This window comes from Lutra lutra, chromosome 1, assembly GCF_902655055.1.
Source record: "Lutra lutra chromosome 1, mLutLut1.2, whole genome shotgun sequence".
Lineage (NCBI taxonomy): Eukaryota > Metazoa > Chordata > Mammalia > Carnivora > Mustelidae > Lutra > Lutra lutra.
In genome coordinates this window covers 154648113-154674281 of record NC_062278.1, presented here as the reverse complement: position 1 = coordinate 154674281, position 26169 = coordinate 154648113, and the positions used below count along the sequence as shown (strand labels likewise).

Here is a 26169-nt window from a genome sequence, read left to right as displayed (position 1 = left end):
GGTATTGTAATAGCATCATATGGTGACATATGGGAGCTATAGCTGTAGCAAGCACAGCATAATTTATAGAATTGTTGAATCACTATGTTGTACATCTGAAACTAATGTAACATTGTGTGTCACCTGTACTTCCATAAAAACAAATCAAAACAAAAACCCCTGCCAGATCATGTGACTCCTCTGCTCGAAGTCCTCACGTGGCTCCCATTTATCTCAGAGCACAGCCCAAATCCTCCTAGTGGTTATGTGCCTCCCCTCCCCTATGTGGTCCTTCCTCTACCACCTGGCCCCTCACTCTATCCTTTCTATTCCTCAGTCTCTGCACTACTAACTGTTGCTAGTGCGCAGAACACTCTTTCCCATGTATCTGCTTATGAAACTCTCTCACTGACTCCAAATCCACTCTCATCTCCCCTCCCCAGTGACCCCTATTTTGACTACTCTATTGAAAATTGCATCCTGCATCCCTGAATCCCTGTGACTTCCAGTAGCCCTCATATTGTTTACTTTTCCTTTTTATTTTTCCATGGCACATTTCACTTCCTAAACAGGATAGCTAATTATCTCTTAATTACAGTTATTGCTTGGTGTCTCTCTCCCCACCCCAACCCAGAATGTAAACTCCATGAGCACAGAGACCTCTGTCTGTTCACTCACTTTATGGTATACCTCAAGCAGCTAGCACAGTGTCTAGACATATGCTCAAATACACATTTGTTAAGTGATCATATAAATGAGTAAAGCAGAATTTGTTTGGTTTTGGTTTATAGGACATCTTGAGAAATTTTAAAATATAAAAGAACATTCCACCTGCTAAGAGGCAGTGTTGAAAATCAGAGTGATTTACCTGAAACCACTGAAATTGCTTTCAAAGCTCTGAACACTCGGAAGGTACGCAGGGATGACAGACCAAAGCTGTTTTTCCTGGATTCTGGTATGTATGTTGCAAACCTGTAAGACAAAGCACAGAAGTCTGGGCCTGCTCTCGGTCCTACAGCCACGCTGTATATCTCCGCAAAGGCCACAAATAAACATGGTGGAATTGGGGGCCTCACCTTCCCAGCCTCACCTTCTGGTAATACCATTCTCTATTGCTGTGGACCACAGATTGCAGAGGAGGCTGTGCTAATTGTTATATTTGGAGAGAGTTGAGGATTCCTTGAAGTAGTATGCAGTTGTGGATACATCCATTGATAACAAAAATCAATCAAAATACCTATTGACTACCAAGTTCCAGGTCCAGTGCACTTCCCTGAGGTCTCACTATGTGGCCAAGTCCAGAAGAAACCCAGGCAGTCTGACTCCAGAGCCCTCACCACTGCACTACACCACTTTTCAAGAGCCAGCAGCGCCCAATCATTGAATTTCAAGGGTAAAATTCTGATATTAATAGTATCTACTCCAAAGGTCTTTTGTGAATATTAAATAGGAAAACATATGCAAAGTGCTTAAAACAATGGCTGGCACAAACTAAGTAATGTTAGGTTTATTATTATTGTGCTGGCAAGGGGCCATTGCTCTTCTTGTTCTTTATTTTGCTGACTCTGTTTCACCACTCAGATGCCAAACTGATGTCCTTTCCTTCAGGAGGAACTTCAACTCTCACCTCATGTCATATACAATATACATAATAGTTAACTTAAAATGGACCATGGACTAAAATGTAAGAGCTAAATCTATAAAACTTCTAGGAGAAAATGGAAAAAAAAAAAAACTCCTTGAGAGCTTGCAGTAGCAAAAGATTTTTAAGACTCTGTGGTTCCTCCTACACATTCTGACAGCCAAATATATGCCCAATTCCTGTCCTAGCACTCACCCTACCAGACTGTGATGGTTGTTAATTTTCTCTCTTCCCATCTGGACTGTGAGCTTCAAGAGGGTGAGAACCATGTCTGTTTGTTTTGTTTTGTTTTCATTATCACAACCCCTGTATCTTGCACAGAACTTGGCCCATAATAGGCCAGTGTTTGGGAAGTGAATGGTTGAAAGAATGAGAGCATGAATGTGGCCTAGAAATGGATTCACACTGGAGGCCTCTGGCCAATCGGCTGCATGGTGCTGTTCAGGGCCAAACAACACTGCACTCAGAGCTCTTGGCCTTATTAGGACACAGTTACTCACATGGACCCACACATAGTCCTGGTGGAAGCCAAGGAGCTTCTTTCCCACCCCGAGTTTCCTCAATAAACAACTTTGACATTCTTACGCTGTTACAATGACAACGGAGTCCAGCCAGTTCCATGGATCTCGAAGGAAAGAAAACTCATCCAGAATGAAACCTCTTGCTAATATTTTTATCAAAGCTTCAAAAATATAAATCCCAGTGAAAACATACCTATAAAGCAAATCATTCAGAACAAGAAGGAACATGGTAAGTGGTGTGAGCAGCAGAGAGCCCATTTGTCTTATCTGGCCTTTATGCAGTTATTCCCCAGTGTGACATTCAACATTCTGATTGTCAGCAAACCACAGTTCAGAGTAGTAGGTTCCTTAAAGAAGTTCTAGTAGTTAGAATTTCTGAGAAACAGGCCCACAGATAAAATTGTAAAAGTGCTATTCAATGCCTAGCTCTACAGCCATATTCTTGAGAGTCGTTTTAGCCAACCTGGGACCTTAGGAATAGGTGTTGTCACTGTTATTTTGTCACCACTACTAGTGACAACTAGAGTTGTCATTGTGATGTACTGAAGGGGATGACGGCAAAGGAACCAAAGAGAATAAGTGACAAGGCTGAAAACGGGACCTTTCCATATCCTATATATTCATAGGTCTGAAGACTTAATACTATTAAGATGTTTGTACTACTCAGTCATCTACAGATTCAGTGCAATCCCTATCAAAATCACAATGACATTCTTTGCAGAAATAAAAACATCTATCCTAAAATTCATGTGAAATTTCAAGGGACCCTGAATAGCCAAAACAATCTTGAAAAAGAAAAAGTTGGAGATCTCATATTTTCTTATATCAAAACTTATCACCAAGCAAAAGTAATACCAACAGTGTGTAGCTGGTATAAAGACAGACATATAGACCACTGGAATAGAACAGAAAGCCCAGAAATAAGCCCTAGCATATATAGTTAAATGATTTTCCAAAAAGATGCCAAGACTATTCAGCAGGAAAAGGACAGTCTTTTTACAAATGGTACAGGGAAAGCTCAACATCCACATGCAAAAAAATGAAGTTGGACCCCTACCTTACACCATGTACAAAAATTAACTCAAAGTGGATTAAATAGCTAAGGGCAAGAGCGGAAACTATACAACTTCTAGAAGAAAATATTTGCAAATCATATATCTGATGAGAGGTTAATACCCAGATATACAACTTAATAGCAACAAAGAATTACACCATATACAAAAATAAACTTAAAATGGATTTAAAGACTTAAATGTAAGAACCAAAAGCATAAAATTCCTCGATGAAAACTTAGGCAGTAAGCTCTCTCTGACATTGGTCTTAGCAATATTTGTTTGGTTCTGTCTCTCCAGATAAGGACAACAAAAGCAAAAGTAAACAAATGGAGCTACATCAAAGTGAAAAGCTTTTGCACAGCAAAGGAAATCATCAACAAAATGAAAAAGGCAACCTATGAAACAGAGACGGTATCTGCAAATGCTATATCCCAAAGCCCCCACCGGATAACATCTAAAATATATTTTTAAAACTCCTACAACTCAATATCAAGCAAACCATCTTATTAAAAATGAGCAGAAGACCTGAATAGACATTTTCCTAGAGAAGATATACAGATGGTCAACAGGCACATGAAGAGATACTTAAGGTCACTAATAATGAAGAAAATGCAAATCAAGACCACAGTGAGATATCATCTCACACTTATCACAATGAACATTATCAAAAAGACAAGAAGCAAGTGTTGGCAAGGATGCAGAGAAAAGGGAGTCCTTGTGCATGGTAGATGGGAATGTAAATTGGTTTAGCCACAAAGGAAAACAATGTAGAGGTTCCTTTAAAAATTAAAAATAGAAGTACTATATGATCCAGCAATTCCACTTCTGGGTATTTAACCAAACAAAACCAAAACACTAATTTGAAAAGACATACATGCTACATTCAATGCAGCATTATTTACAACAGCCAACATATGGAAGCAATCTAAATGCCCATCACCAGATAAACAGATAAAGATGTAGTATATATACACAAGGGAATAGTACTCCACCTTAAAAAAAGAATAAAATCTTGCTATTCATGGCAACTAAAACAGACCAGAGAGTATTATGCTAAGTAAAATTAGAGAAAAACAAATACTGTATGATTTCGCTTATATGTGGAATCTAAAAGGCAAAACAAACAAAACAAAATAGATGCCTAGAAACAGAGAACAAACTGATGGTTGCCAGAGGGGAGGAGAATGGGAGATGGGGGATGGATGAAATGGGTGAAGGGAATTAAGAGGTGCAATCCTTAAGTTATAAAATAAAAAAGACATGGGAATGTAATGTACAGCATAGGGAATACAGTCAATAATATCGTAAAAATTTTGTATGGAACTAGACTTATTCAGCCTTAAAAAGGAAGGAACTCCTGACACATGCTACAATGTAGATAAACCTTGAAGTCATTCTGCTAAGGGAAATGAACCAGTCACAAAAAGATAAATACTGTATGATTCCACTTAAATGAGGCACCTAGCAGTCAAATACATAGCAAACCAATGTAGAATGGTGGTTGCCAGGGACTGGAGGGGAGTTAGTGTTTAATAAGCACAGAGTTTCAGTTTTGCAAAATAGAAAGAGTTCTGGAGATCGATGGTGGTAACTGGTTGCACAATTCTGTGAATATACTTAATATCACTGAAAAATGGCTAAGATGGTAAATTTTATGTAACATGTATTTTACAGCAATTAAAAAGAAAAACCCATTTCTATTCTCTTCCCTGAGTCCTTCATCATGTTCTATCCTCTAATTTATTTCCCTTCCTCCCCTTCCTCCTTCAAAAACAAATAAAATAAGCAAATAAAAAACAACAACAAAACCCCACAATATTCCATCTCTCTTGTTATAAACCCAAGCTGTCAAAAATGCTGGTTCTGCACACACACACACACACACACAGGTTTCCCTTTAGGGACAGAAACAATTCAAACAATCTATCATTTCACAGTAAAAGAAATGGATCTTTTCTGATAGAATACCCAGCCACTGTCAGTCCACAAGGCTAAAGAACTGAGGTCTTGGGAACTTGAAAAATCCAAATCCAAGAGGAGAAATGGTTGTGAGTGGCTCTCTGCTTCAGTTTTTTTTTTTTTTATTATTTTTTAAGCTGATCACCTTTTAGGTGACAAATGAACACAGAAGATTAATTCATATCTGCCCTGAAATACCATTCTTAAAACTGAGTTATAATTTACAAAGTGAAGGGTGTTTTTTGGAAAAAGGCTATAATTGCAGATTTGTGGGATTTTGCAAGTCTCCATCTAGATCTCAGACCATTGAGAAAACAGCCTCTGACTGCCATTTCTGCCTCCCACCTCTCACCCCCTCCCATCCTCTCTTTTCCAGCAGAAGCCTGGCCAATAGAGGGACAGGCAGACCAACATGACATATGATATGGAGTAAAGCCATGCCCACCACCAGGAACAGGGCTTGGGAACTCCGTGATAGGGAAATCCCAAACCACCAGGCAAATAAGGCCCTCTGGAGTGTGTCACTGTCAGTTCAAGCATGGTTAGGGTATCTAGTCAGGGCCATGGGTGGTGTCCAGATAGGTTAACAGAACACCATGACCTATCCTAGGGCACTTTGGCATTCACTCTCTGAGAACTACCAGCTTGGAATCAATTTCCCATTTAAAAGTTTTCTAACCAAAGGACACTGACAAAACTAAAGAAACTCTCCCCATCATGGGCCTAACAACTCAGTTACATGCCTTCTTTTATAAAACCATTATCAACAGCCTTCACCCACTCCTACTTTTATGAATCCATTGCTAGTCCCTATGCCACCAGGGGACAGCAGCAGCTTCCCTTCAGCCTAGATGTTCATATGTTTTAGTAGTGAAAATGGTCTTTGAGCAGATTAGCATCCAATTGGGCCACTGCTTTCCATCAACAAAAAAAAGAAGACTCATTGTATCTCACCAGAAACGCTAGCAGGGCAGACCACTTCTATGGAAGCAATCTCCATTCCTGGATCTGCCTCCTCCATAGATCTCACTTGGTTGACTACAAAGGCTTCCAGAGACACTGCAGTAAACAAGGAGCAGCAGCCCCTGCACTACCCATTAACTCCTCACATGGAATAGCCAACTCTCTAGAGAGGAGACCATTTTCCCCAGCAATATTGTCAGGATGGTTTCTATTCCCAGGGGTGCCCATGCCCCTTGCTCCAAGGCACAGCCCTGAACTCACTGGCCTTAACTAAATCCCAAGTTCACTTAACAACAGAGAAGAAGCAATCACTAAAAAGTAATGCAAAGGAAAAAGGAAAAGCTAAAACAAAACAAAACAAAAAGGAAAGCTAAAACAAAAACAAAAACAAAAAAACAGCAGAGAATTAAAATGAAATACTACATGTACCTGATTAACAAAAAAAAAGGCAGGAATGAAAGAACAAGAGAAGCACAAAGGAACAAAAAACAAATGAGATCAACAGAAAACTGATAGAAAAACAGCAGACCTGAATTCAAGAATATTCATAATTATATTAAATGCAAATGAAATAAATGTTTCATCAAAAGGCAGAGATTGAAAAATATACTGCATAATAAACAAGAACCAACTATTAACACCAAAGATACACTATAACTACAAAAACACTAAAATACAAAAATACAGTACACTATTAATACAAAAAAGGGTTGAGAGTAAAAGGATGCAAAAAGACATGCCACGCAAACAACGAGGATAAGAAAGCTGGAGTAGCTATAGTAATCTCAGACAAAACAAATACTTAAAAGAATGCTACTAGAGATAAAGAAAGACATTTCATAATGATAAAAGAATGCATATATCAGGAAGATATAATAACCATAAATCTGTATGTGCCTAATAATAGTGTTGCAAAAATACATGAGGCAAAACTTCCCAAAAAGAAAGGGATAATAGACAAATTCACAATCATAGATGGAGATTTGAAACCTCTCATCAGTAATTCATAGAAGTACTAATAGAAATGGTAAAAAGATAAACTCTAAATGACACTATCAACCACCCTAACCTAACTGACCATCTTCAGAATATCATATCATACAACTGTAGAATCCACATTCCTTCAAGTCCATGTGAAAAATTTCCCAGGGTAGAAACATAAAATAAATTTCTCCTAATTTCAAAAGGTTGAAATCTTACAGAGTATAATCTCTACAACCGAATTAAATTGGAAGTTGTCAATGATAAGACAACTAGAAAAATATAAAATATTTGGAAATAAAAAAACCACACTTCTGAATAACATATGGGACAAAGAAGAAATCACAAGAAGAAGTAGGGAATATGTTTAACCAATGAATAAAATAAAAACACAGGGTATCAATATCTTTGGGATGAAGCTTTAGCAGTACCTGGGTGGAAATTTATAGTTTTATACAATTGTACAAGAAAAGAAGAAAGATCTCAAACCAACCAAGTTTCTACCTTAAGAAGCTAGAAATGGGGGAGGAGTCAAGATGGCGGAGAAGTAGCAGGCTGAGACTACTTCGGGTAGCGGGAGATCAGCTAAATACCTTATCTAAAGATTGCAAACAACTACAAATCCAACGGGAGATCGAAGAGAAGAAGAACAGCAACTCTAGAAACAAAAAATCAACCACTTTCTGCAAGGTAGGACTGGCGGAGAAGTGAATCCAAAGCGACTGAAAGATAGACCGTGGGGGGAGGGGCCGGCTCCCAGCGAGCGGCGGAGCAACGGAGCACAAAATCAGGACTTTTAAAAGTCTGTTCCGCTGAGGGACATCGCTCCAGAGGCTTAACTGGGGTGAAGCCCAGGCGGGGTCAGCGCGGCCTCAGGTCCCGCAGGGTCACAGAAGGATCGGGGGTGTCTGAGTGTCGCAGAGCTTACCGGTATTAGAACGGGGAAGCCGGCTACAGAGACAGAGCCGAGGAGTGACTCTCAGCTCGGGGTTGCCTTGAACCGGTCGCAGGCTCGGTCAGCTCGGAGCGCGGCCAGAGGCCAGGGTGACGGGAGTCATTGGGCGCTGTTCTCTGAGGGCGCACTGAGGAGTGGGGCCCCGGGCTCTCGGCTCCTCCGGGCCGGAGACCGGGAGGCCGCCATCTTCATTCCCGTCCTCCGGAACTCTACGGAAAGCGCTCAGGGAACAAAAGCTCCCGAAAGCAAACCCGAGCGGATTACTCAGCGCGGCCCCAGGTAGGGGCGGTGCAACTCCGCCTGGGGCAAAGAAGCTTGAGAATCACTACAACAGGCCCCTCCCCCAGAAGATCAACGGGAAACCCAGCCAGGACCAAGTTCACCTACCAAGGAGTGCAGTTTCAATACCAAGGAGAGCGGCAGAATTCCAGAGGAGAAGAAAGCAAAGCAAGGAACTCATGGCTTTCTCCCCATGATTTTTTAGCCTTGCAGTTAATTTAATTTTTTTTTCTTTTTCAATTTTTTTTTCTTTTTCTCTTCTTCTGCTAAATTTTTTTAACTTTTACCGTTTTCTTTTTTAACGTTTTTTAAATAGTTTATCTAATATATATATTTTTTTTCCTCTTTTTATATTTTTTCTTTATCAGCTTTCTTTTTTTTAATAGTTTCTTTCTTTTTTTTTTCTTTCTGAACCCCTTTTTATCCCCTTTCTCCCCCCTCACAATTTGGGATCTCTTCTGATTTGGCTAAAGCATATTTTCCTGGGGTTGTTGCCACCCTTTTAGTATTTTACTTGCTCCTTCATAAACTCTTATCTGGACAAAATGACAAGGCGGAAAAATTCACAACAAAAAAAAAGAACAAGAGGCAGTACCAAAGGCTAGGGACCTAATCAATACAGACATTGGTAATATGTCAGATATAGAGTTCAGAATGACGATTCTCAAGGTTCTAGCCGGGCTTGAAAAAGGCATGGAAGATATTAAAGCAACCCTCTCGGGAGATATAAAAGCCCTTTCTGGAGAAATAAAAGAACTAAAATCTAACCAAGTTGAAATAAAAAAAAGCTATTAATGAGGTGCAATCAAAAATGGAGGCTCTCTCTGCTAGGATAAATGAGGCAGAAGAAAGAATTAGTGATATAGAAGACCAAATGACAGAGAATAAAGAAGCTGAGCAAAAGAGGGACAAACAGCTACTGGACCACGAGGGGAGAATTCGAGAGATAAGTGACACCATAAGACGAAACAACATTAGAATAATTGGGATTCCAGAAGAAGAGGAAACGGAGAGGGAAGCAGAAGGTATATTGGAGAGAATTATTGGAGAGAATTTCCCCAATATGGCAAAGGGAACAAGCATCAAAATTCAGGAGGTTCAGAGAACCCCCCTCAAAATCAATAAGAATAGGTCCACACCCCGTCACCTAATAGTAAAATTTACAAGTCTTAGTGACAAAGAAAAGATCCTGAAAGCAGCCCGGGAAAAGAAGTCTGTAACGTACAATGGTAAAAATATTCGATTGGCAGCAGACTTATCCACAGAGACCTGGCAGGCCAGAAAGAGCTGGCATGATATATTCAGAGTACTAAATGAGAAAAACATGCAGCCAAGAATACTATATCCAGCTAGGCTATCATTGAAAATAGAAGGAGAGATTAAAAGCTTCCAGGACAAACAAAAACTGAAAGAATTTGCAAATACCAAACCAGCTCTACAGGAAATATTGAAAGGGGTCCTCTAAGCAAAGAGAGACCCTAAAAGTAGTAGATCAGAAAGAAACAGAGACAATATACAATAACAGTCACCTTACAGGCAATACAATGGCATTAAATTCATATCTCTCAATACTTACCCTGAATGTTAATGGGCTAAATGCCCCAATCAAAAGACACAGGGTATCAGAATGGATCAAAAAACAAAAACCATCTATATGTTGCCTACAAGAAACTCATCTTAAACCCGAAGACACCTCCAGGTTTAAAGTGAGGGGGTGGAAAAGAATTTACCATGCTAATGGACATCAGAAGAAAGCAGGAGTGGCAATCCTTAGATCAGATCAATTAGATTTTAAGCCAAAGACTATAATAAGAGATGAGGAAGGACACTATATCATACTCAAAGGAACTGTCCAACAAGAAGATCTAACAATTTTAAATATCTATGCCCCTAACGTGGGAGCACCCAACTATATAAACCAATTAATAACAAAATCAAAGAAACACATCGACAAGAATACAATAATAGTAGGGGATTTTAACACTCCCCTCACTGAAATGGACAGATCATCCAAGCAAAAGATCAACAAGGAAATCAAGGCCTTAAATGACACACTGGACCAGATGGACATCACAGATATATTCAGAACATTTCATCCCAAAGTAACAGAATACACATTCTTCTCTAGCGCACATGGAACATTCTCCAGAATAGATCACATTCTTGGTCCTAAATCAAGTCTCAACCAGTATCAAAAGATTGGGATTATTCCCTGCATATTTTCAGACCACAATGCTCTAAAGCTAGAACTCAATAACAAGAGGAAATTTGGAAAGAACCCAAATACATGGAGACTAAACAGCATCCTTCTAAAGAATGAATGGGTCAACCAGGAAATTAAAGAAGAATTGAAAAAATTCATGGAAACAAATGATAATGAAAACACAACGGTTCAGAATCTGTGGGACACAACAAAGGCAGTCCTGAGAGGAAAATATATAGCAGTACAAGCCTTTCTCAAGAAACAAGAAAGGTCTCAGGTAAACAACCTAACCCTACACCTAAAGGAGCTGGAGAAAGAACAAGAAAGAAACCCTAAACCCAGCAGGAGAAGAGAAATCATAAAGATCAGAGCAGAAATCAATGAAATAGAAACCAAAAAAACAATAGAACAAATCAACGAAACTAGGAGCTGGTTCTTTGAAAGAATTAATAAGATTGATAAACCCCTGGGGAGACTTATCAAAAAGAAAAGAGAAAGGACCCAAATAAATAAAATCATGAATGAAAGAGGAGAGATCACAACAAACACCAAAGAAATACAGACAATTATAAGAACATACTATGAGCAACTCTACGCCAACAAATTTGACAATCTGGAAGAAATGGATGCATTCCTAGAGACATATAAACTACCACAACTGAACCAGGAAGAAATAGAAAGCCTGAACAGACCCATAACCAGTAAGGAGATTGAAACAGTCATCAAAAATCTCCAAACAAACAAAAGCCCAGGGCCAGATGGCTTCCCAGGGGAATTCTACCAAACATTTAAAGAAGAACTAATTCCTATTCTCCTGAAACTGTTCCAAAAAATAGAAATGGAAGGAAAACTTCCAAACTCATTTGGAAGCATCACCTTGATCCCAAAACCAGACAAGGATCCCATCAAAAAAGAGAACTACAGACCAATATCCTTGATGAACACAGATGCAAAAATTCTCGCCAAAATACTAGCCAATAGGATTCAACAGTACATTAAAAGGATTATTCACCACGAACAAGTGGGATTTATTCCAGGGCTGCAAGGCTGGTTCAACATCCACAAATCAATCAATGTCATACAACACATTAATAAAAGAAAGAACAAGAATCATATGATACTCTCCATAGTTGCTGAAAAAGCATTTGACAAAGTACAGCATCCCTTCCTGATCAAAACTCATCAAAGGGTAGGGATAGAGGGCACATACCTCAATATTATCAAAGCCATCTATGAAAAACCCACCACAAATATCATTCTCAATGGAGAAAAACTGAAAGCTTTTCCGCTAAGGTCAGGAACACGGCAGGGATGTCCGTTATCACCACTGCTATTCAACATAGTACTAGAAGTCCTAGCCTCAGCAATCAGACAACAAAAGGAAATTAAAGGCATCCAAATCGGCAAAGAAGAAGTCAAACTCTCACTCTTCGCAGATGATATGGTACTATATGTGGAAAACCCAAAAGACTCCACTCCAAAACTGCTAGAACTTGTACAGGAATTCAGTAAAGTGTCAGGATATAAAATCAATGCACAGAAATCAGTTGCATTTCTCTACACCAACAACAAGACAGAAGAAAGAGAAATTAAGGAGTCCATCCCATTTACAATTGCACCCAAAACTATAAGATACCTAGGAATAAACCTAACCAAAGAGACTAAGAATCTATACTCAGAAAACTATAAAGTACTCATGAAAGAAATTGAGGAAGACACAAAGAAATGGAAAAATGTTCCATGCTCCTGGATTGGAAGAATAAATATTGTGAAAATGTCTATGCTACCTAAAGCAATCTACACATTTAATGCAATTCCTATCAAAGTACCATCCATTTTTTTCAAAGAAATGGAACAAATAATCCTAAAATTTATATGGAACCAGAAAAGACCTCGAATAGCCAAAGGAATATTGAAAAAGAAAGCCAAAGTTGGTGGCATCACAATTCCGGACTTCAAGCTCTATTACAAAGCTGTCATCATCAAGACAGCATGGTACTGGCACAAAAACAGACACATAGATCAATGGAACAGAATAGAGAGCCCAGAAATAGACCCTCAACTCTATGGTCAACTCATCTTCGACAAAGCAGGAAAGAATGTCCAATGGAAAAAAGACAGCCTCTTCAATAAATGGTGTTGGGAGAATTGGACAGCCACATGCAGAAAAATGAAATTGGATCATTTCCTTACACCACACACGAAAATAGACTCAAAATGGATGAAGGATCTCAATGTGAGAAAGGAATCCATCAAAATCCTCGAGGAGAACACAGGCAGCAACCTCTTCGACGTCAGCCGCAGCAACATCTTCCTAGGAACATCACCAAAGGCAAGGGAAGCAAGGGCAAAAATGAACTATTGGGATTTTATCAAGATCAAAAGCTTTTGCACAGCAAAGGAAACAGTGAACAAAACCAAAAGACAACTGACAGAATGGGAGAAGATATTTGCAAATGACATATCAGATAAATGGCTAGTGTCCAAAATCTATAAAGAACTTAGCAAACTCAACACCCAAAGAACAAATAATCCAATCAAGAAATGGGCAGAGGACATGAACAGACATTTCTGCAAAGAAGACATCCAGATGGCCAACAGACACATGAAAAAGTGCTCCATATCACTCGGCATCAGGGAAATACAAATCAAAACCACCATGAGATATCACCTCACACCAGTCAGAATGGCCAAAATTAACAAGTCAGGAAATGACAGATGCTGGTGAGGATGCGGAGAAAGGGGAACCCTCCTACACTGTTGGTGGGAATGCAAGCTGGTGCAACCACTCTGGAAAACAGCATGGAGGTTCCTCAAAATGTTGAAAATAGAACTACCCTATGACCTGCAATTGCACTGCTGGGTATTTACCCTAAAGATACAAACGTAGTGATCCGAAGGGGCACGTGCACCCGAATGTTTATAGCAGCAATGTCTACAATAGCCAAACTATGGAAAGAACCTAGACGTCCATCTACAGACGAATGGATAAAGAAGATGTGGTATATATACACAATGGAATACTATGCAGCCATCAAAAGAAATGAAATCTTGCCATTTGCGACGACATGGATGGAACTAGAGGGTATCATGCTTAGCGAAATAAGTCAATCGGAGAAAGACAACTATCATATGATCTCCCTGATATGAGGGAGAGGAGATGCAACATGGGGGGTTAAGGGGGTAGGAGAAGAGTAAATGAAACAAGATGAGATTGGGAGGGAGACAAACCATAAGTGACTCTTAATCTCACAAAACAAACTGAGGGTTGATGGGTGGAGGGGGTTGGGAGAGGGGGGTGGGGTTATGGATACTGGGGAGGGTATGTGCTATGGTGAGTGCTGTGAAGTGTGTAAACCTGGCGATTCGCAGACCTGTACCCCTGGGGATAAAAATATATGTTTATAAAGCTGTAAAAAAAAAAGAAAAAAGAAAGGATGAATACCCAAGTTTTGTAGCAACACGGACGGGACTGGAAGAGATTATGCTGAGTGAAATAAGTCAAGCAGAGAGAGTCAATTATCATATGGTTTCACTTATTTGTGGAGCATAACAAATAGCATGGAGGACAAGGGGAGATGGAGAGGAGAAGGGAGTTGAGGGAAATTGGAAGGGGAGGTGAACCATGAGAGACTATGGACTCTGAAAAATGATCTGAGAATTTTGAAGGGGTGGGGGGTGGGAGGTTGGGGGCACCAGGTGGTGGGTTTTGTAGAGGGCACGGATTGCATGGAGCACTGGGTGTGGTGCAAAAATAATGAATACTGTTATGCTGAAAAAATAAAAAATAAAAAGTAAAATTAAATTTAAAAAAAAAAAAAAAAGACGCTCCAGGATCACCTTGTGCTTTCCCTTTCCCTGAACCAGCCTGACACCAGCCTGACACCAGCCATATCCCCACATCATTCGGTTTCTTCCCACTGGAAAGTGAAATTTGGACAGCAGGATGTGGGGGCTGGATGGGCTCAAAAAAAGAAAAAAAAAAAAGAAGCTAGAAATGGAAAAGCAAATTAAAGTCAAAGCAATTAAACTCAAAGTAAACTGAAGGATGAAATTAATAAAGACTTTGAAACCTTCATATGTTGCTGGCAGAAATATAAAACAGTGCAGCCGCCTTGGAAAAGTTTGGCAGTTTCTTATTACTCATATACTCACTATATAACACACAGCAATTCTACTCCTAGGTATTTATCCAGGGGAAATGCAAACATACAGCCACAAAAAGACTTTTATACAGAAATGTTCATAGCAAGTTTGTTCATAATAACCAAAAACTAGAAACAACCCACATGTCCATCAACAGGTGAATGGGAAAACAGATTGTGGTATACCCATACAAAGGAATACAACTCGACAACAAAGAGGGGGAAAGCTAGTGATATAAACAAGAGCACGGATGCACCTCAAAACATGCTAAGTGGAAGAAGCCAGACATGAAAGTATGATATCATAGATACCATATGAGTCCATTATATGAAATTCTAGAAAAGGCAAGGCTAGCCTAGGGTGACAGAAAGCAGATCAAGCCTAACATTGGGAGTTGGGGTTAGGGGACTTACTGTCAAGAGGCATGTGGAAACTTTTAGGGTGTCTGGAATGTACTGTAATGTTGATTGTGGTGGTTTCTATCACATAATTAAATATGTGATCAAAATAAGAGATCTCTTATTATTCTGTCAATTTCTTATTTAATATATTCCTGAAAAACTAAAGCAGTAAATATGTTAAGCTAGAAAAACCAAGACAACATATAAGAGAATATTTATTAAAATACAGTACTCTCTGAGTTGAAAAATTAACTTAAATGTCTGAATAGCCAACTAAAAATTACAAAAAGTTAATATTTTAATTATACAAAAACTCACCAAAATGCACCTGGGTAAAAGCAAAAATGATACATGGTCAAAGATGGGAATACCCAATTCACAAACTAAAACAAAAGAGTCCAACTCATCCAGAAATTAAGGAAAGGTAAATATTTTCAACTCTATAAATTGATAACTTTTCCAAATTTTTTGGAAACTATTTTGCCACCATATATTTTTCAAGCATTAAAATGTAACTTTTAATCCAGCAAGCCCATTTCTAACACTCTGTCTTAAGAAAATAGTAATTTTTTAAAAAGTACTATATGCAAAAATGTTGCTTGCTGCAATATTTATAGTAGTAAAATGCTAGAATAGTTAATTATGGTTTATTCACCTGGTAAAATATTATATAGCCATAAAAGTAGATTCCTATAAAGACTATGTAAACCCAAAGAAAACCACTTAAAAGCTAGACATAAAATTTGTATGTGTGTTGTTTATTATTTTAAAATGTCTTTAAAAAACAATATAAAAATATGTATACCAAAAAATATATATATATATGTATACCAAACTAAAATGGGCTCTGCCAGCATTTGTGCTGGGGAAGTGGGATTATGGGTAAGTTTGTCTTTATATATCTGAACTCTGATGTAATCATAAGTCTTTTAGGTGTATTTTTTTAAAACCTTAGGACAGACAAGTGCAGGACAAACACTTACTCAGCACTGTCGGCATTACTGCTTTCCTTACTGTAGGCGGTGGCCATGAACACACAGTTGATGATGACGGTGCAGATGATGAACATGCTGAACAATGTGACCGCTGTCCGTTAAGGCAGGTACACTACAGGGTGGCACATGTCATCAGTCACAGTGAAGGCTGTGGGCATACCTCCAGGTCTCCTTTCCACAGGTGCACCTGTCTGCTTACTGTGAGTGTTGGCAAAGAACAACTTATAGCTGTCCCCTCCCCTGAAGAACTGTCCTCAGCCAAATGGCAGCCTCCTCACCTGGAGGGCTATAGCCCCCTTCCTCAGTCTGACGGCCTGAGACATAGAAAAAGCTGGCCCCTTGCTTCCAGGGGAGCCGCTCTGTGATTTATTTAGTGCTCCAGAGCTCCTGGCAGGCTCAAGCTGATGTGGGATCAGCTGAGACCCCGTCCTCACTAGCCTCCTCTTTCTGCTCCATCCCGTTTCCCTCTTTCCTTCTCCAGAGAGCACTCTGCAACTGAATCACTTAAATAAAAATCTCCATCTCAGGCTCTGCTTCTAGAGAATCCAATCTGAATAGTTACCCCTTCCCATGCCCCAGTACTTCATTATGTCTAGCACTCTTGTCTCCCAGTCTAAAACTGTTTGGTGTCCCCACTACCTGCTGCCCACATCAGCAATGCTGACTGTCTTTACTCTTTAACACTGAGGATGGAAACTCAAAGTCTTAAGAGTTCAGGGATTCATTTAAATGGGTGAAGTGGGCAGATGCGGGGTCACAGAGAGGGGCAGAGATGGGGCAAAGCAGAGCTTGCACAACCCCTCTGAAAGAGGCAGTGCTTCCTCACGACACTGATTTTTGCCAGGTAGGAAGGCAGGCCTAGTCTTCATAGAGGTTCCATCTTCAAAAGATGCTGCAAATCTGGACTTTTAGCATTATAGAGTGTCTCCAGAAAGTTTTAAACACTGTGTAGGTCCAGTACAACACATTGGCAGCTAAATACAGAGCAAAGGCTGATAGTTTGCAACCTTTGTTTGGGTCTCAACTTAGATGCTCCTTTCTCCAGAAAGTCATCCTGAATGCCTCCAAAGCACTACTACTGCCCCCAAACTGCCCATCTCACTAACGAAATTGCTGGCCGTTAGGACCCATCTCCTTCTGAGGTCACAGGATCCTAGCGCAGGGCCAAGTCTTGTTCACACATAGCAGTAGCAGAGGCCCTGCCACACAGCAGTAGGCCCTCAGCCAGAATTTGTTTCAAGAACGAGCTACTTCCACTCAACAAGCATGTGAACAATCTGGGGCTCTTGCACTTTTCACATGACCTGGACTTAGTAAAAGATGCAATGAAAAGATATGAATGGACCGAGATTTTGATGGCTAAACTTCGGATTGGATTGAAAGGCCCAAAAATGAACAAGGCACGCTTGGCACTGAAGCGGTAGATTGTTCTCTTTTTGTTCAACACCATAAATGTCTGCAAAAACAAACAAACACAACAAGAATTACATGCAGTGACAAAACAATATTTATCATGATTTCATTTAGAGAAAATTTAGTGGAACCACAGATTGAGGTGTGACTTGGCTCATTATGACCCTGACAGTTTCTGATTGCAGTGCTGTTATGCTGAAGCCGAGGTACTTTCTGACCAGTCTACACTGTGACTCTGGATACCAACAGACCCACCATGTGGCCTGGGTCTCACTCAGAATCCCAAGATAAGTACTGGGCTGTGGACTGTTTACCTAGTGTAATACTCTGGAGGCTCCAGAAATGGAGCATATAGACCCTGCAGAAAAACATGGGCAGAGGCTAGTAACCGAGACAAGCAAAATCCTTCATTTCATACTCCATGGTATGTATCTATGGAGATAAGAACTAGAAGGAACTTGGAGAGATGGAAGTAGTATTGAACATTCATATTCAGCAGATTATTTTAAATTATTTTGATTATAAATGAAAACTTTATAACAAACCTTAGAATAGTCAAGGACCTAGAGAGCCCATATTGTTGTACCTGAGCTGTTCTACATGAGATAGGCTGTAAGTCAATTCTAACCTTGAGGATCATCAACAAAAGTCATCAAGGTTCCCAGACTTGCTCTCCCATTCTCCTTACAGACATTCAGGTAAATCTGCCTGTAGTTCCCAACTGGTGGGAGAGGCCCTACAGAAGGCATCTGGAAATGCATGTGGGTGTTTTTGATTGTCTGTCACAATTACTGGAGGCCCTACTGACCTTTATTGGGTAGGTCCAGGGATGCCCAAACCCAGGACAGATCTGCTAAATGGTATGCTGTCCCATCCAAAATGCCCACTGGGCTCCAATGAAGAATACCATAATTGCACCCATTTCTTCCTACTATGTCTTCCTGGGCTTTGGGAATGAAGCAGCCTCCAGACAACACTCCATCACTCACAGGCTTCTAACATCAACTCCCAGACCTCTTCTTTCCATTAAGCAGTAACCTGGCTGTCCCCTTATATGTCCCTAAAGTTATTAGTTACAAAAGTCTTCACAGAATGAGGATCGTCCCTGTTTCCCCATATCTCTGCTCCTTTAAGATTTGCAAAAGTACTACTTGACATGTAATCCAGTATGTTCTTATGCAGAAAAGATAAGCCTTGTCACCCAGGCTCAATATAGCAGGGTGGATGCTGCCTTGGCTGAGGTACCAGAACTTCAGTCACTGCCAACCATCAACCATCCTTCGTTGAGTTGCTGGAACTTACTTGTCTGCTGACCATCTGGCTGCAGGAAAAAATGGAGTAGGATATTTTCTGTTGCCTCTATAACAAAAGGAAATGGGCCACAGAGTTCTCTGAAAGTTATGAGCTCAGGAGCCCAAGACCCACTTTAGGGATTCTGGGCCCTTCCTCTGAATAGAAAGATAATTTCAGGGCAGAAAGAAAAGCTCTCCCTGAGGTGGGTCACCCCAGATTAATAGGTGGCATGACATGGCTCTGCCTCTGTGTCCCTTGATATTTTTTTTTTTTTAGATTTTATTTATTTATTTGACAGAGAGAGATCACAAGTAGGTAGACAGGCAGGCAGAGAGAGGAGGAAGCAGGCTCCCTGCCAAGCAGAGAGCCGGATGCGGGACTCGATCCCAGGACCCTGAGATCATGACCTGAGCCGAAGGCAGAGGCTTAACCCACTTAGCCACCCAGGTGCCCCCCCTTGATATTTTATTAATGCCATCTCTGACTGCTTTAAATATTTCAACTAATGGTGTATTTAACTATACTCATCAGGGTTTTAATTATTAAAATGATAGGTACCAGCTCCTTCTGTCTGCTTACTGACTCCACCCCTTTCTCTGTAGCTCTTCAAAATGGAAATTTCTAAAGATAGGAAGTAGCGTTAGACTACAGAAGGAGCCCTTGGGTTTGAGTCACAACTCCATCCCTTACTGGTTGTTTGGCCTGGCCTAATCCACTGCCCCATCTAGTCGTTATCTCCCTCATCTGCGAGGTGGAGTGCTAACTTTCACATATATCTCACATGACTTCTGAGAGTACCAGCCAGCCATATGGGGTCATTGTTGTGCAGAGTTCTAAAGAAGTATCATGTCTTCTGATTTAAAGCAGGAGCCCAAGCTGAGAAGAGATGATTCTTGAACAGAACCTATCCTCTCAGGACTGTCTACAGCACACCAAGCTGCTGCCTGCTCCAGTCTTGAGGCAGAAGACCTCCAGCAGTTAACTCACATTTAACAACTCTGCCTCCAAGAAGACTCTGGAGTTCTGGGGAATAAGAAGGAGAAATACTGGACTGTTTCTGTTCCCTCATCTCTCATCCCCCTTCTTGTTTTTCCCACTCACACCCCACTTTCCTCTATATACACAGTTCCCATTTGGCCTAGTAACCCTAGGTCTGTCCCAATATAAGGACATACCAGGCAACATTTCTCTGGAGAGATTAATTTCTTATGGTTGCCAGCAGAAAATGATCTCAGTATCTCATATTTCTAGGACTTCTCCCCAAATTTCCTTCCTCTCTGAACTCAGTCTGGTGAGGTAGATTTTCCATTCTCTGCTGGGTCACACAATGAGATGATAATGGTAAGGTCTTCTGAGCTTTTCTTGAAAGGAGAGGACTGTTCTCACTGCCCCAGTCTTTCAAACAGCCATCAGAACAGCCCAGAGCTCACATTTTCTCACTCAGGAGTCCCTTTAATGAACTTTTACTAGAATTTCCCTATAAGAACTACATTCAGGTAGGTTAAACAGCAAGCCTATCACATATTGGCATGGATTTACATAAAATTCTCCATATGCCCACATGTACCCGAATGTTTATAGCAGCCATGTCCACAATAGCCAAACTACGGAAAAAAAAAGCCATCAACAGATGAATGGATAAAGAAGATGTGGTATATATATACAATGGAATACTATGCAGCCATCAAAAGAATGAAATCTTGCCATTTGTGACGATGTGGATGGAACTAGAGGGTATTATGCTTAGCGAAATAAGTCAATCAGAGAAAGACAATTATCATATGATCTCCCTGATAATGAGGAAGTTGAGAGGCAATGTGGGGAGTTTAGGGGGTAGGAAAAGAATAAATGAAACAAGATGGGATCAGGAGGGAGACAAACCATAAGAAACTCTTAATCTCACAAAACAAACTGAGGGTTGCTGGGGGGAGGGGCATAGGGAGAGAGTGGTGGGGTTATGGATATTGGGGAAGGAATGTGCTATGGTGAGTGCTGTGAAGTGTTAAACCTGGCGATTCATAGACCCATAACCCTGGGGCTAATAATACATTATATGTTAATAAAGAGTACTTACAATAAAAAAAAAAAGTCAGCATCACCATCAAAATTCATTTGCTAGGGGCACCTGGGTGGCTCAGTGGGTTAAGCCTCTGCCTTCAGCTCAGGTCATGATCTCAGGGTTCTGGGATCGAGCCCCGCATCGGGCTCTCTGCTCGGCGGGAAGCCTGCTTCTCCCTCTCTCTCTCTTCCTGCCTTTCTACCTACTTGTGATCTCTCTCTCTCTCTGTCAAATAAATAAAATTTTTTAAAAAAAATTCATTTGCTAAATACCTAAAATTTGTGATGTTTTGTTGATGATTTATAAATAAGAATATATAGAAGAGATTCCAGTCCCCTAAGACTTTATAAATTAGCATAAACATATTGACTTAAAATAAGATATAAGACAATAAAGATAATAAAATAAGACAATAAAAGACAATAAAATAAATAAAATAAAATAAAAGACAATAAAATAAGATATAAGACAACAAAAGAGCAGGCATATTTATGGCAGTAGCACTTTGCTCATTTATTGTATCAATAAAATGTAGGTAATTGTGAAAAAAAAAATTCTCCATATGCCCAGTTGACTGCCATATTCTTGGACTTCATTTATTGAACTTCTATTATGTGTCATGTTGGTCTGTGGCTCAGGCCTCGAAAAATCTCATTTAGCAGCCTAAAAAGCCTATAGTTGAGAAGTGTGCTGAGGAAAACTCTTACTGCTGAAATGGACATTTTTGGACAGTGATATTCATCTTTCATATAGGCATAATGCTTTACAGTTTATAAAGTGCTTCCATATCATACCCATGTTATAGGAAGCAGACATGATCCTCATTTTACAGATCAGAAAAATGAGGCTTAGTGAAGTGGTTTATCTGAAGACAAAAAGCCAACCACTTAAATGGCCTACACCCAATTTTTCTGTTAGTCCAGTCCTCTTTCCTGACACCATTTTTTCCCTCTGTTTTCCTTTTAACCTTCCTGCTGCTTCTAGTCCTCCTCCTCTTTGCCAAGATATACATTACAGAGAGAAAATGAGGACTGAAAGAGGTTTTCAGGAGAACGAAGGCATCAACAAGTGGTGATAGCAAAGGAGAAAGACAGACATCCCTGTAAGCTCCAAGATCAGTGTTTGGAGAGTCTTGTAACTCTCATTATAACTGCATGGTTAGAACACCCCAGACCCCCAGTCAACTACCTTATGATTTCTGTAGAATGGGTCCAAGTCTTCCAGAGGCCTTGCTATCAGCTCACGCGGAATGTCACCATAGAGTTTGGGCAACTTCCTGGAGACCTTTAGGTCAAGCTGAGGCCGAGGCGGGGATTCTGAGGTTGTCTGGTCTTTGCACTTCTTTTTCTCCTTTTGGATGGCAATCCTCTTCTCAATTGTAGCCAGGGTGTCAGAAGTGAAGGGACGGAAATTCCGCTCATCTGGAAAGATCACTGGGTAGCACCTGTCATCCATCTTCATCCTCAAGAGAGAGATAAGTGGTAGGTCCTCAGAGAGCTCTGGAAGGTAGAAATCACATAGCCTGTCCTGGAATTCCACTTTCTAAGGATGTTTTCAATGGGCAGCTATAAGAATTAAGTGAAGTGAGGGGACTTGGGAGTTCATTGGCTATGGAGCAGGTCAGAAGAGGTGACCACCATTGTGGATATAGCAGGGATTTGGGGCACAGGGAAGCCCAAAACAGGCCATCATTCCTGGAGGACCTGGATATAAGTGGCAAGTTAAGTTCAGGAACAATGGGCAGAAGAAGCCCAGTCTCTAAAACTGAGACCCAAGCACTGAGCAAGACAGTAATATCGAACCTGCCAAACTACTAAAGTGGGACCTGCAGATGGTGGCTCAGTGGCCGCAGTGTGAACAGGAGCAGAAAGGATAGGGAATTAAGTGGGACATAGATATGGGTTGCAAAATCAAAACTATAAGTGCATGTGTCTTCTCACTGGTCAGCAAAGGTCTTAAAATGTGGTAGAATGGAAACAAAAAGGCTACGAACACAAGCACAAACATTTACACTAACACCTATGATTCTAAGCCAATGCTCTTACTTCTGAAACCCTGATCTGGCAGAAATGAGACCCCAAGAGAGCAGCAAGGATTTGCCAAAACTAACAGGGTCATTCTGCCATGGGATAATAGCTGTATTGGCCCCTATCCCTGACAGCCCCTTCTTTCCTCTACAACCTGAAGTTTAAAAGTAGGCTCTGAGAAAATGCAGTAGTGCTCAGGTTAAATGCCTTCACTCCCCATGCCAAGCACCCTATTCCTTTCTTATATACCTGAATGTCAATCTAATATTGATTCCCAAGGCACTCCAGAGAATTACAGTGGGTAATCCAACATAGCATTGGTTTGTACATTCAGCAACCATATGCTCAGTGTCTGTTCTAAGAACATGGCTAGGCACTAATGGAGAAGAAACAGCCCCTCCTCCTGGTCCTACAAATTATGCTGCCCTGGTGTAGTAGTGGTGAAGACAGATAAAAGATAGGAAATTACAACAGAGTAAGACAGATGTTAATATAGGGAGAGGTAGAGGGTGCTATGTTTGTGCATGGGATAGGTGTCTAACCGGTCCCAGGGAATCAGGGATGATCTGCCAAAGCTTTAATGTCCCAGTTGAGACCTAAAGGTGTTGTAAGACACAGACAAGAAAAAAGAAGGACATTAGAATGTCGTAGGAGAAACAAACAGCATGTACAGGGACCCATCGGTGAAAAAGAACATGGTGTCTGTCAACAGGTTCTGTCCCCCTGGGATGGAGATTTTGTGGGATGGAATTGTCAGATAAGGTCCCAGGCAGCATTAAGAGAGCATGTGGGGCCGTATAATACTTAGTAAATATCATGGGTTTCACCCTGAGGGTAATGGAGAGTTGCTAAAGAATGTGTGGTGGTGGTTGTTGTTACAGAGGAGTAACACTATCAGGTTTTTTAAAAAAATATCTCTCTTACTGATGAGAACGGATAGGACTTAGTACCGGGGGCTAAAGGAGGTGAGGAGCTGGAACTGAAGAGAATGTTCCAACAATCACAACCACTAAGGACAAAGGAATGGAGTGGGCGGATCTGAAAGTCACTTAAGATATGGTGAACAATGAGAGACTATGGACTCTGAAAAATAATCTGAAGGGTTTGAAGAGGTGGAGGGGTGGGAGGTTGGGGGAACCAGGTGGTGGGTATTAGAGAGGGCACGGTTTGCATGGAGCACTGGGTGTGGTACAAAAACAATGAATACTGTTATGCTGAAAATAAATTTAAAAAAAGATTAAAAAAAAAAAGAAATAATGAAACCAAAAGAAAAAAAAAAGAAAGAAAAAGAAAAAGAAAGAAAAAAAAAAGAAATACCCTTGATCAGTGATTTATGGGGAGGGAGAGATTTGAGGGACAGGAAGGAGCTGAGGTTCCCGCCTTGGGCAGCTGGGTCAGCACAGTGCCACCCACTCAGACAGAGAGTACTATGGAAGGAAGAAGCTTTGGGGAAATAAACGGAATTTAAAACAGATGGAATTGAAGCTGTTTGTGGAACCTGCAAGTGGAGAGAACGAGGAGGCATTTGAATACAGAGCAATCATAGCTTACACACATTAGCCTTTGAAAAAAGCATGTAAGAAAAAAAGAAACAATCAAACTTCTCTTGAAAATTCCTCAGGAAGGCACCAAACTGAAGAAGCATCCCACCTATGTGGTCAACAAGGTGAATATGGACAATTTTTCTTCTGGTGCCAGACTAGTCACCTTTTCTTCAGTTAACCCACAGATTGGTCGGATTGTGTTTAAGGGCCATGATAAAGGCAATGTATATGTCTTTAAACATACTAAGGGTAATTTGAAGCCCACAGTGTGGGTATATATCATATATCAACTGAAATGACATAGGGAATCTAGATTCACTGTATTCTGTTCTATTCATTCAGGGTCAAGCTCTTTATGGATGTTCCTGGATGATGGAATTGGCCACACTACTTAGATTACTCTCTCTTTCCTCCAACCCCTCCGTTCCCCCTCCCTTCTATTCCACTCCACTTTCTCTCATAAACATATATGATTGAATTGGTATAAATGAAGTGGAAATATAAAGAGATTCTACTGTATTTGGTTCTAGTGCTCACGAAAGACATTTGAGTCAGGGATGAATTCCTCTGCAGTCAACAGCATATGAATGTTAGGTGATCCTAGAAAATAGATGAGCCTAGAAAGACCCTGGATGGCAAAAACTAGACCTTATGCTAAGTTATAGCAAGGAATGTAGTGCAGGGTTTCTTAAAGAAGAAACTGGACACTCTGACCCTGTTACTCTGAAGCCGGGAATATTTTACTCAATTTCTAGTAGAAAAGAGGCTTGATGGAAATAAGTAACACAAAATAAAATTGAGACCCCCACAAAGTGTGCACATTAAAATTTGTTATAGATGCTGAAATAACTAAAGAACCACGTGTTAAAGTTGACACTGAAAACTACAAAAATTGACCCAGAAATAAGAGGACTTTATAATAAATAAATAAATAAAAATTATCAACTTAAGTGAATCTGATGAAATAAAATCATGTGCAGTAAAATTTTCTTTTTTTTTTTTTTAAAGATTTTATTTATTTATTTGACAGAGAGAGATCACAAGCAGGCAGAGAGGCAGGCAGAGAGACAGGAGGAAGCAGGCTCCCTGCTGAGCAGAGAGCCTGATGTGGGACTCGATCCCAGGACTCCGAGATCATGACCTGAGCCGAAGGCAGCGGCTTAACCCACTGAGCCACCCAGGCGCCCCTAAAATTTTCTTAATAACTGAAAAAACTGATGAAAGAATCAAATATCTTTAATAAAAGCAGACTCAAAAAATGGACTATAGAAATATAGGCTGTGCATGCAAAATTAAATTAATAAAAATTAATATGGTGTAACTGATAAAATTTAGAATGATTCAAATCTTCATTGTGAAACTTATACCTCAAATACTTGATTCTGAAAATTTTTCTTACAGAAAATAGATTGCATTGCATGGAAAATTGGTTGAAGAATTAAATTGGCTGAATATAATTCTTTTCTAAGCTTCACTAATAATCAAGTATGATGGCAAATTTTTCAGACACTGAATGATTCTTTACAAAAAAATCATTTGAGTATATGCTCCCAAGCAATGAAAAGAGAATCCAAAAAATGGAGGATGCTTGAAATCCAAAACATGGGGCACCTAACCCAAGCACGCAATAAAAAAATTCCAGGGTGACTGGAAAAATCAATTGATCCAACTAGAATTAGAAATCAGAGAGCCCTAAGGAAAACCCTTTAGGAAAAGAGTAAATTCTCTGTATCAAAGAATATGATTAAGCAACG

General features: G+C 40.1%; 1 protein-coding gene across 2 annotated transcripts in view; it reads right to left on the bottom strand.

Annotated features, from left to right (window-relative positions):
• SCN11A (sodium voltage-gated channel alpha subunit 11) overlaps positions 1-26169 on the bottom strand; it is a 149761-nt gene that overhangs the window by 75494 nt on the left and 48098 nt on the right. Inside the window, exons 5-9 of one of the 2 annotated variants that reach the window (XM_047740267.1) lie at positions 22033-22343; positions 17417-17535; positions 16068-16163; positions 2207-2335; positions 848-951 (exon numbers count right to left, since the gene is read on the bottom strand). In XM_047740267.1, coding sequence (XP_047596223.1) covers positions 848-951; positions 2207-2335; positions 16068-16163; positions 17417-17535; positions 22033-22305 — 721 coding nt within the window. In that variant the 5' untranslated portion in view covers positions 22306-22343. The remainder of the gene's footprint in view (positions 1-847; positions 952-2206; positions 2336-16067; positions 16164-17416; positions 17536-22032; positions 22344-26169) is intronic. The other variant, XM_047740276.1, reaches the window with a different exon arrangement.